The sequence below is a fragment of the Zonotrichia leucophrys genome, chromosome 1A (genome assembly GCF_028769735.1).
Source record: "Zonotrichia leucophrys gambelii isolate GWCS_2022_RI chromosome 1A, RI_Zleu_2.0, whole genome shotgun sequence".
In the NCBI taxonomy this organism is placed as follows: Eukaryota; Metazoa; Chordata; class Aves; order Passeriformes; family Passerellidae; genus Zonotrichia; species Zonotrichia leucophrys.
In genome coordinates this window covers 57,915,719-57,932,865 of record NC_088170.1, presented here as the reverse complement: position 1 = coordinate 57,932,865, position 17,147 = coordinate 57,915,719, and the positions used below count along the sequence as shown (strand labels likewise).

Below are 17,147 nucleotides of genomic sequence, written 5' to 3'. Positions count from 1 at the left end.
CTAAAATTTTGTTTCTGTTGGAATCTGTAGGGAATAAAAAAAAAAATTTCCACATTCTGTAAAGAATAGCCATGGTAGGTGTCATCTGGTAAATGATGTGTAAGTATTTGATCCCCTAAAACATTTGGGTGGGAAGACTGGGGTCTGACATTTCCTCCTCACAGGGTTGCCTGCGCTGGATACTGCCCTTGACTGTGCTGAAATGCTGCATGTGTCCCTTCCTTATCTCCGTCTCCAGACTCCCCTTCTGCCTGAGACATTTAGATAAACTGGACTAAGGTTGACTTCTCTGCCACAGGGCCATTCTACCAGTGACTTTATCATGGAGGAGCTGTGGTGGAAGGCGAGGCAGCCAGGTGAGGCAGGTGGCGAGGCAGCCTTTGCCTGCCTTCCCTCTGCCCCGTGCACACTGCAAGGCTCGAGAGCCAACCCCATCCCTCTCACCCCGTGAGGCTTTGCCCTAAGCCAAATCCCATCAGTAACTGTCTGGTGGCTTTCTGCCTGGGCTGACACAAGAGCTCAGGTATGAAGAAGCTTTTTTTATCTGACCTAGCCATTCCCATGAGCAGCTCTTTTGGGCTACACTGTCTACAGGGCCATAGCCAGAGCTTACTGTGCACTCCCGGTTGCGCAGTCCGTTCCTGGGGATGATCACATAGTCACTGCTTCTACCCTTCTCCTGCAATGAGCACAAGAAGCTGTGGGTTAGGAAACGGATTGCTTTTCTTTTTCTGTTCACCATTTTTTCACATTAAAGAAGGTCTTGATTTTTAAATCTCTGGAACATGCCTGGGATGTTGACATGGAAGAAAGGAAGCTCTCACTTGTCAGGCTTTTATGACCTCCACCGCATCTCTGGGTCAGTGCGGAAGATCTGGAACAGCTCAGTTAAGTGGGAACTGTTTCCACATGAGCAGCATTCTGGGTCTGGTACATTTAAACATATTCATTGTATACAGGATCCTTTCTTGCTCTTGATTTAAGAACACTCCCAGAAAGGCCATTACCAAATCTGGTGGTACTAATTTGTCCGCACTACTTTAGCACTCCTTTTGAAGACAGACAGGGCTGGAAAGCCTATGTGCAAGCAGCATAAAGTCTGCCTTTCAAGAGCCACTGCAGCAAATTGAGCAGTCTCTGCTGGGTGGGTGACCACAGAGGTGGATGGTGGATGGTGGATGGGCACTGTGCTCTTCCCAAAGAGATGACTTGAAGTCCACAGCCAGGCCAGACACCAGTGGAGATTATTCACTCCTTTCACAAATGGTTTTCCACACACCTGAACCAGGAGCCACTCTTGTTCTTCAGTTTGACTGGAGACCAGCTGAGATTTAATGACTATCTTTTTGAAAATAGAGACAGGTAGCACACACTGCTATAGCTGTGCAGGGCATTGCAGGGAGCCTGGCAATACTGGAAAGGCAATAAAGTAAGGAAAGATGAAGACTGTGGTGTTACCTCAGCAAGCTTTAATTTGGGGGAGTTGGCTATGTCCTTCTTCAGCAAAATGTGTAAAACTGCATCATGAATGGTGAGGAAAAACATGGATGGTTTAATCTCTTCATCAAAAAATGCACTTCTCTCCAGTTTGTCCAGGAGGCCGTCTGTGAGTGAACAAAATCAAAGACAAGTGACCTGCAGGCCTTACAAAGGAAGAAATTGTGTATCCTGAGCATGCCCACTGAGTGAACACGGGAGCTGCTGGTGCAATGCACTGTTTTATTTACTAGATGGCTTTATGGATATCAAGAGGATGGAACATAAATGCCCATAAGTAGTTCCCTGCTCTATGCCAGACAGGAAGGAATTTGAGCCCCTTTTATTATTCAATGCCTAGCCCAGGGTGCATGATGGAGGGTCCTGCAGCCCAGAGCTGTACCACACAGCAGTGGCCATAGGTAAAAGGAGCCATCACACATGGCCCCAGCCTTTTGGGGACAGCATGGCAGGGTGAATTTCCCATTTAGTGGGACCTGTTTGCTATCTGTGATGGTGTTCACGGGGGTTTTTGCATGAGGGAAGAGACAAAGATCTGACTCCATGTTTCAGAAGGCTTGATGTATTATTTTATGATACATATTACATTAAAACTATACTAAAAGAATAGAAGAAAAGATTTCATCATAAGGCTAGCTAAGAATAGAATAGGAAAGAATGATAACAAAGGTTTGTGGCTCGGCTCTCTGTCCGAGCCAGCTGAGCTGTGATTGGCCATTAATTACAAACATCCAACATGGCCCAATCACAGATGCACCTGTTGCATTCCACAGCAGCAGATAACCAATGTTTACATTTTGTTCCTGAGGCCTCTGAGCTTCTCAGGAGGAAAAATCCTAAAGAAAGGATTTTTCATAAAAGATGTCTGCGACAGTTATCCAAGACTGGAAGGTAAAACTGGGTGATCCTCCACAGCCATACTCAGAGGTCAGCAGGGGAGGCAGGGGGATGAGGCATCTGTGGTGATGCCAAAGCAAAGGCCAGTACTCACCGTATGCCCCAGCAATGTAAATGTCAATGTCGAGCCGGACAAACTCTTTCAAAGTCTGTTAAACCAGAAGGAGGCACCATTTAGATTCTGCTGGGCTTGCTGATTGCCACTGTAGTGATTAGCCACAGCAAACATACCAACCACTCTATGATATTTAAGATCTATGATGGTAAGTGGATCTAGACTCAAACTCTGTTGCACATAGAGGCAGGACAATCTCTTCACATGGCTGCAGACAGGCCAAGCCTTTTGAAAAGAGGCAGTATTGAAAAGGTTTAGCTCACAGAGAAGCAGGTGATCTTTCATGAGTTGTATGGCTTTGTTGTATCTACATGATACATGATGAAACTAAAAAAAAATACTTCACAATCTTCTGGGGGAGATTTTTGTAACTGGAAACTTGAGCAGAACTAGAATTCCCACTGTCATGGTGGGTCTTTAGTTCCTATGGAAATACACACCCTCTGTGTCTCCAGACTGTTAACTGCAGCTGCTGCTGTTGAAAATGTTGTGCCTTTTGCTTTGTTCAAGGTCATCTGGGCAAGCAAAAGCAGGAGTTGAAATGGAACTCCAATGTTCCAACTCCAGCTGGGTGTTTAAAACTACATTTCACATCTACATTTCTGCAAAGCTTCCCAAAATCTTACCAGGTGAAGAAAGGGTACCACAGCAAACAATTTAATTCCAAGACAATTTATATTGACTATTTAAACTATTTCCTAAACATTTTCTATAGAAAATGCACATTCAAATTTGCATAAACTCAAGGTTTTCCACAGGCCTTCCAGTCCATGTAGCAATGCCTTTAAGAAGCAGACTACAAACACAGAATAGAATCATAGAATGGTTTTGGTTGGAAGGGACTTAAAGACCACCTTTTTCCAAACCCCTGCCCTGGACAAGGACCCTTAACACTGGAGCAGGTTGCTCAGAGCATCATCCAACTTGCCATTGAACAGTTTGAGGGATGGAGCATCCACAGCTTCGCTGGACAACCTGTTCCGGTATTTCACCACCCTCACAGTAAAAGAATTTCTTCTAATCTGGACCTGCCCTCTTTCATTTTAAAGCCATTGCCTCTTGTCCTGTCACTGTATACCCTGTAAGAAGTCCCTCTCACGTTTTTTCACAGGCTCCCTTTAAGTATGGAAAGGCCATACTCAATAGTACAGCCTTCATAGCCTTCTCCTCTCTAGGCTGAACAACTCCAGCTCTCTCGGCCTTTCCTCATGGGAGAGGTGCTCCAGCCCTCTGGTCCTTCCCATGGCTCTCATCAGGACCTGTTCTAAGATGTCCATGTCTTTCCTGTGTTGGTGACCCCACAGCTGGTCACCTACCTCGGGTGAGGTCTCATGGGAGTGGAGTAGAATCTCTCATGAGAGTGGGAAGAATCACCTGCTGGTCACACCTCTTTTTAAGCAGCCCAGGATATGATTGGCTTTCTGGCCTGTGAGTGCACATTGCTGGGTCATGTCCAACTTTTCATCCCCCAGAATCCCTATCTCCTCCTCTCAAGAACTGTTCTCAATCCATTGATTCCCCAGTCTGTATCGATACTGGGCATTGCCCTGATCCACCTGCAGCACCTTGCACTTTGTTGAACTTGGCCTTGTTGAACGTCATGAGGTTCAGGTGGGCCCACTCCTGTCCCTCTGGGCACCATCCTTTTGCTCCTGTGTATCCCTCAAGTGTAACTGCATTTGTAAGAGTTTCTCTCATATGATCACTGTTTGTCTCATGAATTGTGATTACCTTCCGGAGGACTGTCATGGCAGAAAAATCCAGGAAGGACACTGATGAGAAATCCAGAATGATGCTGTGGATGTTGACCTGGGGCACAGTGATGCCAGGGGGGAGGTCAGTGCTCCAGTTGATCCGAATGGGCAAGTCTGTCATGATGGTGGGCTGGTCCAGCTCCTCTATCTTGTTGTTGTCCAACTCTTCTTCTGACTCATATGTAGGGTTAGCCATGCAAATCAAGCCCTTCTGTGTTGACATAGAAAAATGTCCTAATTAGTTCTTTTCTTTAATACCCAGCCAGGGTAGTGGTACTTCTCACACAAGGGCAAGAGTGATGGCAATGCACAACTGATCTTCCCATGAGACAGAGCAGGGACCACCTGAAAAGTTCTGTTTCTCCCTTGTCTGGAGAAACATGGAAATTATTTAATCATCGTCATAATCACTTAATGATGGCTTTTTATTGTTTCCTGAAGCCAGTTGCCAGATGTATTTTTAATTCAGTACTTTTTGAACAAGTTACCAAAAGGCATGCAGGATTTGAGCTGGGAGAAAACCAGCTTTATCCTACCATTAATGCAGAAAGACATTCACTTCTGTGGCATCTGATCTGTTATTTGTTGCCAAACAAAGCTCTATGGACATGCATAAGATCTGCCCATGGTAAATCTGTAGGTCTAACTGTGAGAGCCATTTAAAATCTTGGGTTTTAAAAGTGTTTATGTCACAAAGTGGCAACTTGGGGAATAGTATGTCTGATTAAGAAGGGAGGCTATGAGGCCCTTCTCTGCCATGTAAAACAGGGAGCTGGTTGCTTAACTCCCCCCTCACCCGGGGGCTTGCCTGACATACCGGTGTCACTTGCAGCTCTCCTTTCTTCAGCATCTTCCTGATCTTCCTCAGAGCTTTATTGCGTTTCCTCAGGACTCTCAGAGGGTTGAAGCCAACCTGCAAAAGCAGCACTTTGAATAATTAAACAAAAAAACCCCTCTGTGACAGCAGGGAAAGGACAAAGCATCCCATAAGGTTTTTGTTACAGTCATGATGACCATAGATTGAACTTGATGTTGTCTGCCACTTTTCACAAATTCAAGCAAGGGCTCATTCCAGTTTGGAAGGATGTCTGTGGGAATGGCTGCAAATGAGGCAGGGCTATCTGTTCTGCTTTAGGACACCAGCATGGACAGTATTACAGCAGTGACAGTGCTGTGCATCTCCAGTGGCAGGCCAGCAACTCCAGCAGGCTGGCACAGTGCTGGCATCTCCTGCTCATCTGCATTATGGGGTGGCCAAGATCTGAGAGCTCATGGTTTGTATCTGCTTTGTGCCTCCTGACTGCAGTGTGGGTCAGTCACCCACTCTTTTTCCTGAAGAAGAAAGCCAGATTTTATCAAGTTGCCTGCATATGTTTCTTGAAACTCTGAGCTGGTATTAATAAAATTAGATGGCAGGTAAATTAGGCTAATAATAAAATTAGGATAAAATAATAAATTCCTGCAAGTCTTCTGCCTCGTCCATGTAGTGTGTAGAGGAGAAAGGTGTTAGAAGTATCTGTATTTGTAGAGAAAGAGTGGTGTGAACATCTGCACTCACAGAAAGAAAGCTTCAGGCTCTTCTGAGGTGAAAGCCAAGCACATGGAGAACCAAATGTGACAGATTCTCCCATTCCTCTGCCAGGGTCAGTCCCTCATGTGAAGAACAAACTGCTCATTACGAGTGCTCAGGGAGTCACTGCCTATCACCTCCCCACTAAGAGCAGCAGGAGGGGGAGGTTATGGTGCAAGTTGTGTTTGGGCTGGGGATGGTGAGCCTCATTCACACAGTGTGGGCTCAGGGGTCCTGGATCTCTGTGCTGGCTATGGAAACACTGGCTGCATTCACCAGTTTGTTATGAAAAATGTTAAGATCTCTTTGAGAGGATGATTCCATTTGGCATTCTTCTGACTGTTGTGGTTATGTTCTTGGGCCAAGACAAGTAAACTAGAATTTATTGTGTGTAAATAGTACAAGAACAAATAAAATAAAATAAAATAAAATAAAATAAAATAAAATAAAATAAAATAAAATAAAATTTCCTTTATATTATCTATGTTTACACTCCTTTGTTCTTGAAATATGTATTTTTATGTTATATGTATGGTACAGACATTGATTTGGTGTAAGTACAGCATGAGTCAGGCATTTATATTACATATACATGTTATATTAGAGTAGTGGGAACAGTATAAAGAAAATTCACCCTTGAACTGCGGAATGACTGCATATATAGTAATTATTGGGAAACTGTATCCACCATAGTGTTTCACACAATTCAGAACAGCCCCAGACACTTACAGCAGTAATGAGTTTCTCTCTGAAGAATTCGATATTAGCAAAGAAAATTGGAGAGGAGCATCTGAAAATCTTCACTCCCTCTGGCTCATAGATCTGTAAAATGAAGCAAAAGTGCCAGTGGCAATGTTTGCTATAGAAACACAAGTGCAGCAGGTGGTAAAAGAAATGAGACATTTCTTACATCAGTGTAATCCTTCCTGTTTCTGTAGATGTTGCTTCTCCCAACATTGGCCAAAACAGTGCAGCTTGGACTGTGAACAAACACACACACAGTTATTTGTGTCCCACATGGAACAGGATCAAATGAAACCATCTCAGCTGGGGTGGCACACTGAGGCAAACTCCACATCCAAAGGTTTACACCTGTAAATTGTTTTTCCATGCACAGTTGCTGGACAGACCAAGGCACAGACAGGGCTGTTGCCCTTCTCTGTACAGAGGGAGGCCCTGGGATACCAATGCACTGAACAAATACTCACATCTGGGAGCGGATCACCACAGTCAGCAGCTGGAATGCCACAGCTGCTGCCAGTCCAATGTCCAGGCCAAGAAAGATGGCAGATAAGAAAGTCACCACCCATATAACCTGTAAGGAGACAATGGATGGCAACGTTATAAACATGTCAAGAACCTGATGAAAATCAAGCAGAAAGGCAAGATTAGAAGTAAATCAGAAATCTGTAAAGTTGAGAGTTGTAAGTGTGCAAATACAGGTGCTGTGAGTGTACATGACTGATAAATTACTAGGTAATGCTGAATAACTTTTAGCCACAGAGCTCAAAGCATTTTCATGGGGCAAATAACTATTTGATGGCTGTAAAAACTGAGGCCTGGAACTATTTGTGAGCCTTAAATTTTGTGAGAGGTAACAAGTCCTGCTCTCTAGCCACAAGCTTTACCATTTGGAGTAGACCCTTCAAGTCCCAGTTTTCATTTATTTGTTGCTGTGTATCTTCCATATGACACATTGTGTGATTGTGAGAAATGTCCCCAATGCTTAGTCAATGCAGTAGATACTTGGATATTTTCTGTCATTTAGACATTTTCTGTAAATGTCTTCTCTATTTGACTTAATAAAATGCACTATTTTAATAGATTTTTATGAAATGGATGAAAATGAAGTTAAGAGTGAGAATTGACTCCAAATAAATGGGACAAAATGGAAAACATTAACAAGAGATATACCAGTAAAAAAGGCATGCAAATATCGTACTTACTGTTTAGTGAAGTAAAACTGGGATAAAAAAAAGAACATTTGTGTGATAGATTACTTTTTCAGAGCATTTAACTTCTGATGCTTGCGAAACTCACACAGTCATACTTGTCCTTTCTCCAGAGGACGCCTATTTCCTTGAACTGCATGAGCATTCCTTTCAAATTGCCAAGAGCCAAAGATGCAAGGACTGACTGTTAAAAAGACCAAAAGATATGTTCCTTGTTTAAGTAAGCAAAGGAAATGTAAAACATTAGGAATTAAAAGATCATACAAATAGGGCCAAGGTGCAGCTGAAAGGCCAGGGAGCTGCTCCCAGTGCACACTGCTGTTGGAACACCCAACATTGCACTATGGTGCAGTGCAGGTGTCTCACTGAGGCTGTAAATCTCACTTATTTTTGGCACCTGAAAGTTGGTTTTTGGTGTTTGGGTACTTGTGTTCCCTTTGAGGGACCACATGTAGGGGTCCTTTCTGGCATAACGTGGGAAGAAGAACCAAGCTTTTCAAACCTTTTTGGCTCCCACTGAAGTCTATGAACATTCTGTGTGCTCAGAGAGCAGCCCTGTCTTTGGGAAGCAGGAGGAAACATTAGATGAAACGAGTGAATACCTTCTGTAACGGTGCCAGGAGAAACCCAATGGCCAAGATCACAACCAAAACAATGACAGATGAGATAATGCCAGCAATCTGCATGAGAGAACAATTCCACAATGAATAAGTGCCCAAAGGCATGATGGTTAGCTGGGAAAAAAAGGGCTGTCTTTCACTAAATGTCATCATGACTTGTCTTCTGTACCTGTGTTTTGCCTCCTGTGCTCTCCTGCACACCTGATCTTGACAGAGCAGTGCTGGAGGCAAATCCCTTGAATGATCCACCAACTATATTACCCAGCCCAAAAGCAATTAGCTCCTGAAATAAAAATAAAAGAGATTGTTCTTAAGAGCTGGTTTGTGACAGTTAATCACAAGGCAAAGCTTTCCTAAAGTGACTTATTTCTCATTGATGAATGCAGTATATTGATCTCTGTGTTATTGCCTACCTGGTTGCCATCTATCGGGTAGTCATGCTTGATGGAATACACTTTAGCCACGGAGAAGGCTACTGCAAACCCAACGATTGCAATGGAAATGCCATCTCCAATGCACTTCTGGAGGATGTCTGCATCAGGTGCAACAGGTGCATGAAACCTGAAAAACAAAAACCTCAACTCATTAAGGAGATGCCTAAGGGTCTTTTGCAGATCCTAGGGAGAATTCTATTCTGAACTTCTTTTTCTCCCTCCTTTTTTTTTCCAGTGAACTGAAATCTGAGGAAAGGAGGCTCATGAGCAGAAATAGCTGTTGCTCTGCAAGCTTCACCTAGTAACACCCCTGGGGCTGCAGAGACCACCCCAGACTCACTCTGCTGTCCCAGTAAATGTCTTCCCTCTTTTTAACTTGATATGTGCCACCTGATTCTTTAGGCCAAAATGCTGGCATAGCCAGATGAAGGCTAAATATTCTATATGTGGAGAAATAATCTTTATGTGGATATAGCTCTGGATGGGCAGATGTTGAGGCCTCTGGAGGACAATGGTGCTGAAGAGATGCTGATAGCTGGTCGTGGGGCCAGGGAGGAGAATTGTGCAGTGTCCTGGCAGCTTCCCAGGGCTGGTGGTGGCTGCTGAACTGTGCATGTGCTGTGAGGGAAACGGAGGAGTTCAGGAGTGAGTAGTTCAATTAAAAGGACAAACATCAACCTCCTGCTCACCAGCTATCTCAGAAAGTGAAGTACACAATTATTTCATGTCTCAGTGTTCTCCTTGATAAGTAGGAGATGTGCTCTAAGTGTAACTTTTGTGTACTGAAAGTGTATCATATCATTGAGAGAAAAATGTTTATTTACCTACAGAAGAAGATGAAGCAGATAATTTTAATCAGAGACATAGCTGAACTCGTTCGACGCTGCCGAACTAAAGAGAACGTCTTGCTCCACTGGTGAATTGTAAGTCACTTACCCTTCCTCTAGTTTTCCAACAACAGCTACATCAAATTTTTCTTCCAAGTTGACAAAATAGGAAATCAGTGCTGCTAAAATTGTCTGAAAGATAATAAACAACATCTCCATTAGGCACATTAAAGCAAGAGTGTGAAGAATCTATTAAGCACCATTACCTTCCTTTTCTTACACACTGTCCAGCCTCATCACTAGTGCCAGAATTATGCCCCAAGTTTTCCCATCCCTTTGCTGTTCAGATGTCATTCCTGAATGACCTAACAGGTATGGGTTTACATTCACAAATCGCACAGATTATAACAGAATATCTTACTAACAACAGAGATCATCCCACCCAGTAAACCAGGTATGTTCTAACAAGGTGCTGTAATGACTCTGGGGGAAAACAAGTGCTGCTTGAGTCTTTACATCCTGCAGGATTTCAGGGGCTTGCTGCCCCTGTGAAGCTTCCTCCACCCCTCTGCTGCTCAGAGTGGGCAAAACTTCTGCTGCTGGAGGGCAAAATAATTTTGTGTGTGGCCACAGATATCCAGGATTTCAGTAGCTTCTTGCAGGTGTGGTGCAGAGGGGCCACAGCTGTGAGACTGCAGCTGGCTGCTGTCAGAGCCTATACTGTCCAAAGAAAAAATTCATAGTTGATAACACCACAGATATGTTCAGTTAAGAACAGCTATGTGGAAGTAAAGCATCTCACAATAACTCCTGAATGCTGTAAAGTTTTCTTTATCGGTAAAATGATAATGCATAACTTAGTGGATAAAAGGAGAAGAAATAGTTAAAACTCTGCTTCCTGAGTCATAACATGGAGCAATTGCAAAATCAAAGGAAGTGACTCACCACAAGGAGTTCAATGGGGATGGGAGCCGGTAACTTTTCCTTGTATCGATCGTTCATTTCTTTCACCACGAACACGATAAGCAAGACAATCAGTGATGTGACCAGGTCAGCAACGTTTGCTTTTGTGATCTGGCTGAAAACGCTCTCCAGAGTCTGCAGAATGAGGAAGAGACATGTGTGCTTCAGAAACAGTTGTGCCCTGGCACAATATCACTATCCTTTCCGGAAGAACCTGTATCTGAGCAGCTCTAAGGACTGTGCAGTTTGGGCTTTATTCCCTGTGGGATGATGTGGACTGCAAGCCCCCTGAATGTATGTGCATCTGCCAAATGATAGAAGCATCTGCAAAAGACCTTTTCCACAAACTTGTGATCCTCTCCTCCAGATTTGGCCCTGAGGGAGGGTTGGAACCACAGGCAAGTCTGTGATAGGAAATGTGAGCAATGGCATTGCTGGGTAGGCGCCTTTCTCCACTCCTTCCCTCCTGTTCTTCTTGTCCCTCCTTTCTCATCCAACAGCCCTCACAGAGTCATATGCAAATTAAATATGTATAATATCAGTCCAGTAAAAATGAATAATTAAATCCTTAAGGCAGAGTTGAATGCTTAATTGAAATACACCAACACAAAATAGTAAATATTATCTAATTATGCCAATGTGGTGTAACTTGGTGCTTGGTAATAAATTTAAAGGTTGGCTAAATACTAATAACATATTCTCATTTTTCTCTTGTTTTTCCTCTTGCTTTGCATTTTTTTGCTGAGTTATTATTACTGCCTTGTGATACACAGTCAGAAATACATCCCAGGTACATTAATAGCATTAGCAAATACTGAACACCTAGCACTTACATAGATGATGCCAAATGGTACATTAAATCCAGGGACAGATAGCTGAAACATGAATTTCAGCTGAGATACCAAAACATGGATAGCTGCAGCAGTTGTGAAACCACTGATTAATGATTGTGATAGATAAATAACGATGAATCCAAACTGGAAAATTCCCAGAAGCAACTGAAATACAAAATGAGCATATGTCAGTGGGATTCCTTTGTGGTTTTAAGCAATCTTTGAAAGAAAGACAGCCATATTTAATGAAAGCAAAGATTTTCACCTCATCCCATCCATCCAGAGATTAAGGAATGTACCATCACCAGACTTACAACAAAAGCTGACATATAGCAACAGAGAGCAAAATACTAGTATGAGTAACTGCTGCAGCAGTTAAAACCCATTCTTTTTATTTTACAGCTAAAATACACATCCTTATTTCTAGGGTTTTCAGTTCCTATATTTTCACATGGTACAAGTGTTTCATGAAGCAGCAAATATATTAGTATGTTAGGGAGGAACTGTAGGAATCCTTTATTAGGAAGTAAGGATAAGTGGGTTTTTTAAAAAACAAATCAAAATATTTTACTATTGCAAGGCAGAGTTTGTACTACCCTTGGTGCATCTGCATCATTCACATTACTTTCACAGCTATTTTTTCCTATCCAGCAGATTGTTTTTTGCTGTAGGTGTAGGCTGCAGCTCTGTGGGCTGTGGGCTCAGGCCTGTGCAAAACCAAGGGTTTCACAGCACATGTGAGTGCCTGGTCACTGGAGGGAAGAGATGTCTCCTAATCAGTGAGCCAGGGTCACTGCATGGAAAGTGGAAGAGGATTACTTTGGTGACTACAACAGCAGAAACCAGAGAGGAAGGTCAGGCCACCCTCCATCTATTCACATAGGTGTGCACACACACATGCATTTACCAACCTGAACAACCCCAGAAAGGAAGGTTACAGATGCAGCCACCATCACCCTCTCATCATTTATTGCTGAGGTATTTGTGGAAGTGCCATTTCCAGTGCTGTCATCAGGGGCCAGCCTGGTGACGACTCCTCCCACCATGAGGCTCAGGACAGGGAAGGGACCTGAGCAGCACAAGGCACTTGTTAAAAGATCTGAAGAGGCAGCATGTTGCTCTTCATCAGTGAGGAGGGTAGGTGGTGTGCCTGAACTTACCCACTGAGATATGTCTCGATGTGCCAAAGATAAAATAGACCAGGACAGGGAAGAATGCTGCATAGAGTCCATAACTGGGGGGGACATTCACCAGCAAAGCAAAGGCCAGACCTGCAGAGACAGAGTGAAGGTGACGTGTGTGCTGCAGGCTGAAGCCAGCAGTGCCTTGGCTTAGCAGGCTGTGTCAGGACACACATTTCCCCAAGGTACCTTGCAGCACAGCCACCAGCCCCGTGTTGATGCCAGAGATGATGTCATTCAGGATCCACTCCCTGAAGCGGTACGCTGGCAGCCACGAAACGACTGGAAACAAACGCAAAGCAATTTTTTTGGCCCTTTGTGGGGAGCAGCTGCAAAGGCACAAGGGGACAAAATTTTGTCAGTGAGCAGCTTGGCTGAATTGCAGCCTGTTTCAGAGAGGTGGGGAAAGGGGAAGGATTCAGGTTCTGGATGCCAGAAGTCAAAATCTCACCCAGACACAGCCCTGATCAACCTACACTGCCTTCTGTGCTTCAACGTAAATCCAGTGGCCTTCAGAGGTCCTTTCCAAACCAAATTCTCATAGAATCCTAGAATGCCTTGGGTTGGAAAGGAACCTTTGTGGCCATCTAATCCAACCCCCCACTCCAATAAGTAGGCATGCCACCCACTGGGTCAGGTTTCTCAGAGCCCTGTCCAATCTAACCTTGAACATTTCCAGGGAGAGGGGATCCACCATGTTTCTGGGCAACCTGTGCCAGTACCTCACAACCCTCATCATAAAAAAATTATTCTTGACATCCAGTCCAAATATACCTTCTTTTAGTTTAAAATCATCATCCCTTGTCCTGCTGCAACAGGCCATGGTAAAAAGCCTGAGTATGTTTTTCTTGCAAGACTCCTTTAAGAACTGAAAGGGTGCAGTAAGGGCTTCCTAGAGTCTGTGCTGCCAAGGGCCCAGAAAAAGAGAAGCTACCTTAGATACAGGTGTAGGAAGACTTCTAAGGGTAACAGCAGTCAAAATCCAATAGAAAAATCTAACATTGAATCTAGTTAATGAATTTTCACTTGCTATGTTGGTGACGGACACTGTCAAGATGGAGTTCATGCTGTCCAAGAGCAGTCAGGACTGTTTCTTAGATCTAATTTGGAAAAAAAAAAAATCTCCTTACCTAAAATAGAGTTTCAGGTGATCCCAAAAGGTTTTATGGTATCTGTGCAATTTCTCATGCTCTTCATTGAATGCATTCTCCGAGTATACAGGTCTGGCTATAACATAATGGTTACCCACAGGTTCAACCATTTCCCCTGAAATGTCAGGATAGGATAATTACTTGTGTGTGCTCCTCTCTGCTCCAGGCGCTTAAAAACCTGAAATGAAGAACAGGCTTAGCTTCTTATGTACTGTGGGGCAGGTATCCATAGCATAGCTGAGTGAGCTCCAAACTGAGCGTTACCACCTTTGAAGATCAAAAGAGGGATGGTTGAGACACCCGCTGCACTTTGCCAAGGTGATCTCCTGCCCTGCTCCTCCTCCCACTGCAGAGCAGTGTTTCACTGGAGCATGAAGTATTTCTTTCTAAAGATGCAGCCAAAAAGCGGACAAGATGGTTTCTGAGTTAATTTATCTCTCACTCAGCCATGTACAACCAAAAACTTCCTCCCTCAAAGGAAATTAATTTCCTAAAGAACAAACAAGCAGATCCCAAGCAGTTTCTCTTTGTGGCACTGCTGGGAGGGCTGGGAGCTCACTGTAACCCACACATGATGGGAAAGGCAGGGCCCAGGCAGGGCTCAGCCTGGATTGAATTCAGAGACAAGGCTGAAGGTATTGGGCTGGATTTGTGTGACAAGGAGATCAGGCTCAGGAGTAAAAAAGCATATTGCTGCTTGTTATTTGTAAGATTTATTTCCACAAATTGTCTGGACTGCTTCTCCTCTGCTTCATGCTCACAAACAGTTGTTGCAATTGCAACATGCATTCAATGCATTCAACCTGTATGTATTTTCTGCCTTGTCCCACCCCACATCTGCCTGTTTGTGCTGAAGAGAAACTGTCCTGGGTCACTCCAGAAATGACCCCTGGAGCCCACTTACACATGAGAATGAGTCTGCTCATCACTCACTTCAGTCAACACCCCTGCGTATTTTGCAGCAATTAATTGATGCCATCACTGTGCTGCTCACTGTGCTGTTATTATGCCACACATTCTTCCCACATTAAATTCACCTGAAACCTGTACTGTCTAAAAATATTTCTCTCAGTTGAAGCCACCATTAAATGTTTAGTATAGTACTAGTCCCAGACAGAAGCTGTGGAAGTTGCTCTTTGCAGCAACAGTTGGACTAGATGATCATTGTAAGATCCTTTCAACTGGAACTAATCTGCTCGACCCTGCTCTATTTTGCTTTGTGTCAGAAATTAAGATGTGCTGTAGGAAGCAGTAGTCTTTCAGGACACTGATAATAGAGGTTTTTCACTTATTTTCTCTCCCTTAATGAAAATGCTCTATGGTGCCTTGGTGCTGGCTGGTGGTCTCTTGACAGATGCCTGACCAGCACCAGTTCCTTGCCCACATCTATCATCTGACTCTTGCTGAAATACCCTGCATGCATTTCTAATTCAGACCTGTGAGCACTCAACATTTGGAGATATCACAGCACAGATTTTAATGTGGCACAAAGCTGTTTGCATCATTATGAGCAGATGAAAAGCTTTTAATCTATGACATTTTTGGCATTAAAATGTGAATTCCATCTTGGAACTTTGCTACAGCTCAGAGCATATTATTGACCTACTTGGAGTGATTTCCTTTTAGTTTCCTTGCTGTTCATTCTGTGGAAATTTATAGACATGTGTAAAAGTCCAAATAATGTGGACAAACATCTTAGATATTTTGTTGACATACTATTCTTGCACAAAGGATTCATTATTTTGGCAATGGGTTAAACATTTTTACTCTTTTTTCCAAAAACTGGCAGGCAATTATTCTAGCAGGCAAATGCTCAAAATCTAAGCTCATTCAAAACATCAATCCAAAGCCAGTTAAAACAATATTCTGACCTGTAATTTTACACTGCTGTCCCTCCCTCTGTTGGGATCAGAGCTCCAAAACTGAGGCTGATAAAATTTCAATGAAAAAATTAGTTCAGTTTATTCCCTGATAAATCGTGGTTACTGAGATTTGCAAGTAGTTGTTTTATCTATTAAAGGTTTTTAAATTGCTCTAATCTGTGTGTCTGCCTTTTAGACTTCATGTCACAAAGAGGGATATTGCTGAAAGTCCTGTGGAATAGTTTTGTCCATTACATTGTAGGGTACAAGATGTACTATTTGTACCCTTTGAAAAGTTCCTAAGCCATAAAAATGAAAGAAGTGTATGGGTGACTCTTTCATTTCAGATTTTCCTCAGTGCTGCAGCTGCTGAAGCTTTTGAGAGTAGTTCAGTTGTCCCTCCTGCCCCTTGCCCAGCCCTTCTTCTTTCTTCAGGCCAAATTTACTGCCCCAGTCTCAGGGAGCATACAATATCTTCTGTACAACTCTCTAAACATCCTTTGGTTTATTAGTGCTGGTTTTATTAAAGGTGTAAGTGTTTTGCATGTGTTTTTTACCTCCTGAATGCCCCCCAGTTTACAGACTGCCTTGGGGGCTGATGGCTTAGGGCTGCAGGGGAAGCCAGGAGCCTTGCCAGGCTGAAATCTGCATTAAACACCACAGTGCTGTGCTTCAGTGAGGCTTAACCGAGCCAGCCCAAGCACCTGCAGGACAGTGGAAGATGCCTTCAACCTGCTCCCTGGCAGGTAAGCAGGACCACAGGGAGCTACCTTGGATGACCACTGCTGCTGGGCAAGCTTCTCCTGTCTCATTCCCTCTCCCAAGGCTCTGTCAGCAGCTGTCAGATACCACAAGTGCAGCCAGTATTGCCTTCCTCTTGCTCACTCTCATTTCCTTCCCATATATCTTTAAAAAGATGGGATGCCTCAGTATGGGGAGGGTTTTTATCAGTTAGACATTACTTATTTTAGATGTTTTAAAGGAAAGGAGGGTATTGTGAAAAATACCAGCATGGTGAAGGCCAATGTCTTTCACAAATTCCTTAAAAGAGAAGTCTGTACTCCAGTAACCCACACTGCTCTCCAGAGTGCCTTGGGCTCCTTGGGAGACAAGACCAATTTTTCTGATGACTCCTGTAATGTGTCAGCATGGACCAAGCTCACACAGCACAGCTATTGAGTGGTTACAATTATCAGTCACTACTGACCTAGACTAGATCTGAAATAGAACTCCAGAGACAACATTCTGGTTCAGTTTTAATCCATATAGCCTCTGATCCTGTTCTCATGGTCAGCAACTAACAGCACTGGCATTTCTCACATGTAAAAATCTCAAACTCCACTGCTAATCCCTCAGCTCTGTGAAATCTTGGAAATGTGTATTTTCATATGTGCCATTTTGTTGAGAGGATTAACAAAAAGGATATTATTTTTTCTTTACTGATTTATCCTAAATATTGACTACGAAGAACATAATAATATGTAATTTTAA

General features: G+C 43.3%; 1 protein-coding gene across 1 annotated transcript; it reads right to left on the bottom strand.

Moving 5' to 3' along the window:
* On the bottom strand, positions 1-13,904 carry SLC26A3 (solute carrier family 26 member 3). The gene is made up of 20 exons (XM_064732905.1): positions 13,774-13,904; positions 12,833-12,972; positions 12,623-12,733; positions 12,374-12,531; positions 11,463-11,627; positions 10,612-10,764; positions 9,776-9,858; positions 8,819-8,966; positions 8,575-8,688; positions 8,388-8,465; positions 7,874-7,969; positions 7,042-7,148; positions 6,744-6,813; positions 6,563-6,655; positions 5,081-5,176; positions 4,241-4,474; positions 2,489-2,543; positions 1,459-1,604; positions 614-679; positions 1-24 (listed from the first exon to the last, which is right to left on the bottom strand). The coding sequence occupies exons 1-20, from the start codon at positions 13,902-13,904 to the stop codon at positions 1-3; spliced, it is 2,268 nt and encodes a 755-aa protein (XP_064588975.1).
* Between the last annotated feature and the right edge of the window lie 3,243 nt (positions 13,905-17,147).

What these genes read in the sequence shown, in the direction of transcription:
- SLC26A3 (XM_064732905.1), bottom strand. Translation starts at nt 13,904, where the DNA reads ATGGTTGAACCTGTGGGTAACCATTATGTTATAGCCAGACCTGTATAC. An exon ending in ACAGGAAGGATTACACTGAT is followed by an intron (nt 6,656 to 6,743) that starts GTAAGAAATGTC and finishes TTCATTTTACAG; the next exon opens with ATCTATGAGCCAGAGGGAGT. An exon ending in CCAAATTAAAGCTTGCTGAG is followed by an intron (nt 680 to 1,458) that starts GTAACACCACAG and finishes TGCTCATTGCAG; the next exon opens with GAGAAGGGTAGAAGCAGTGA.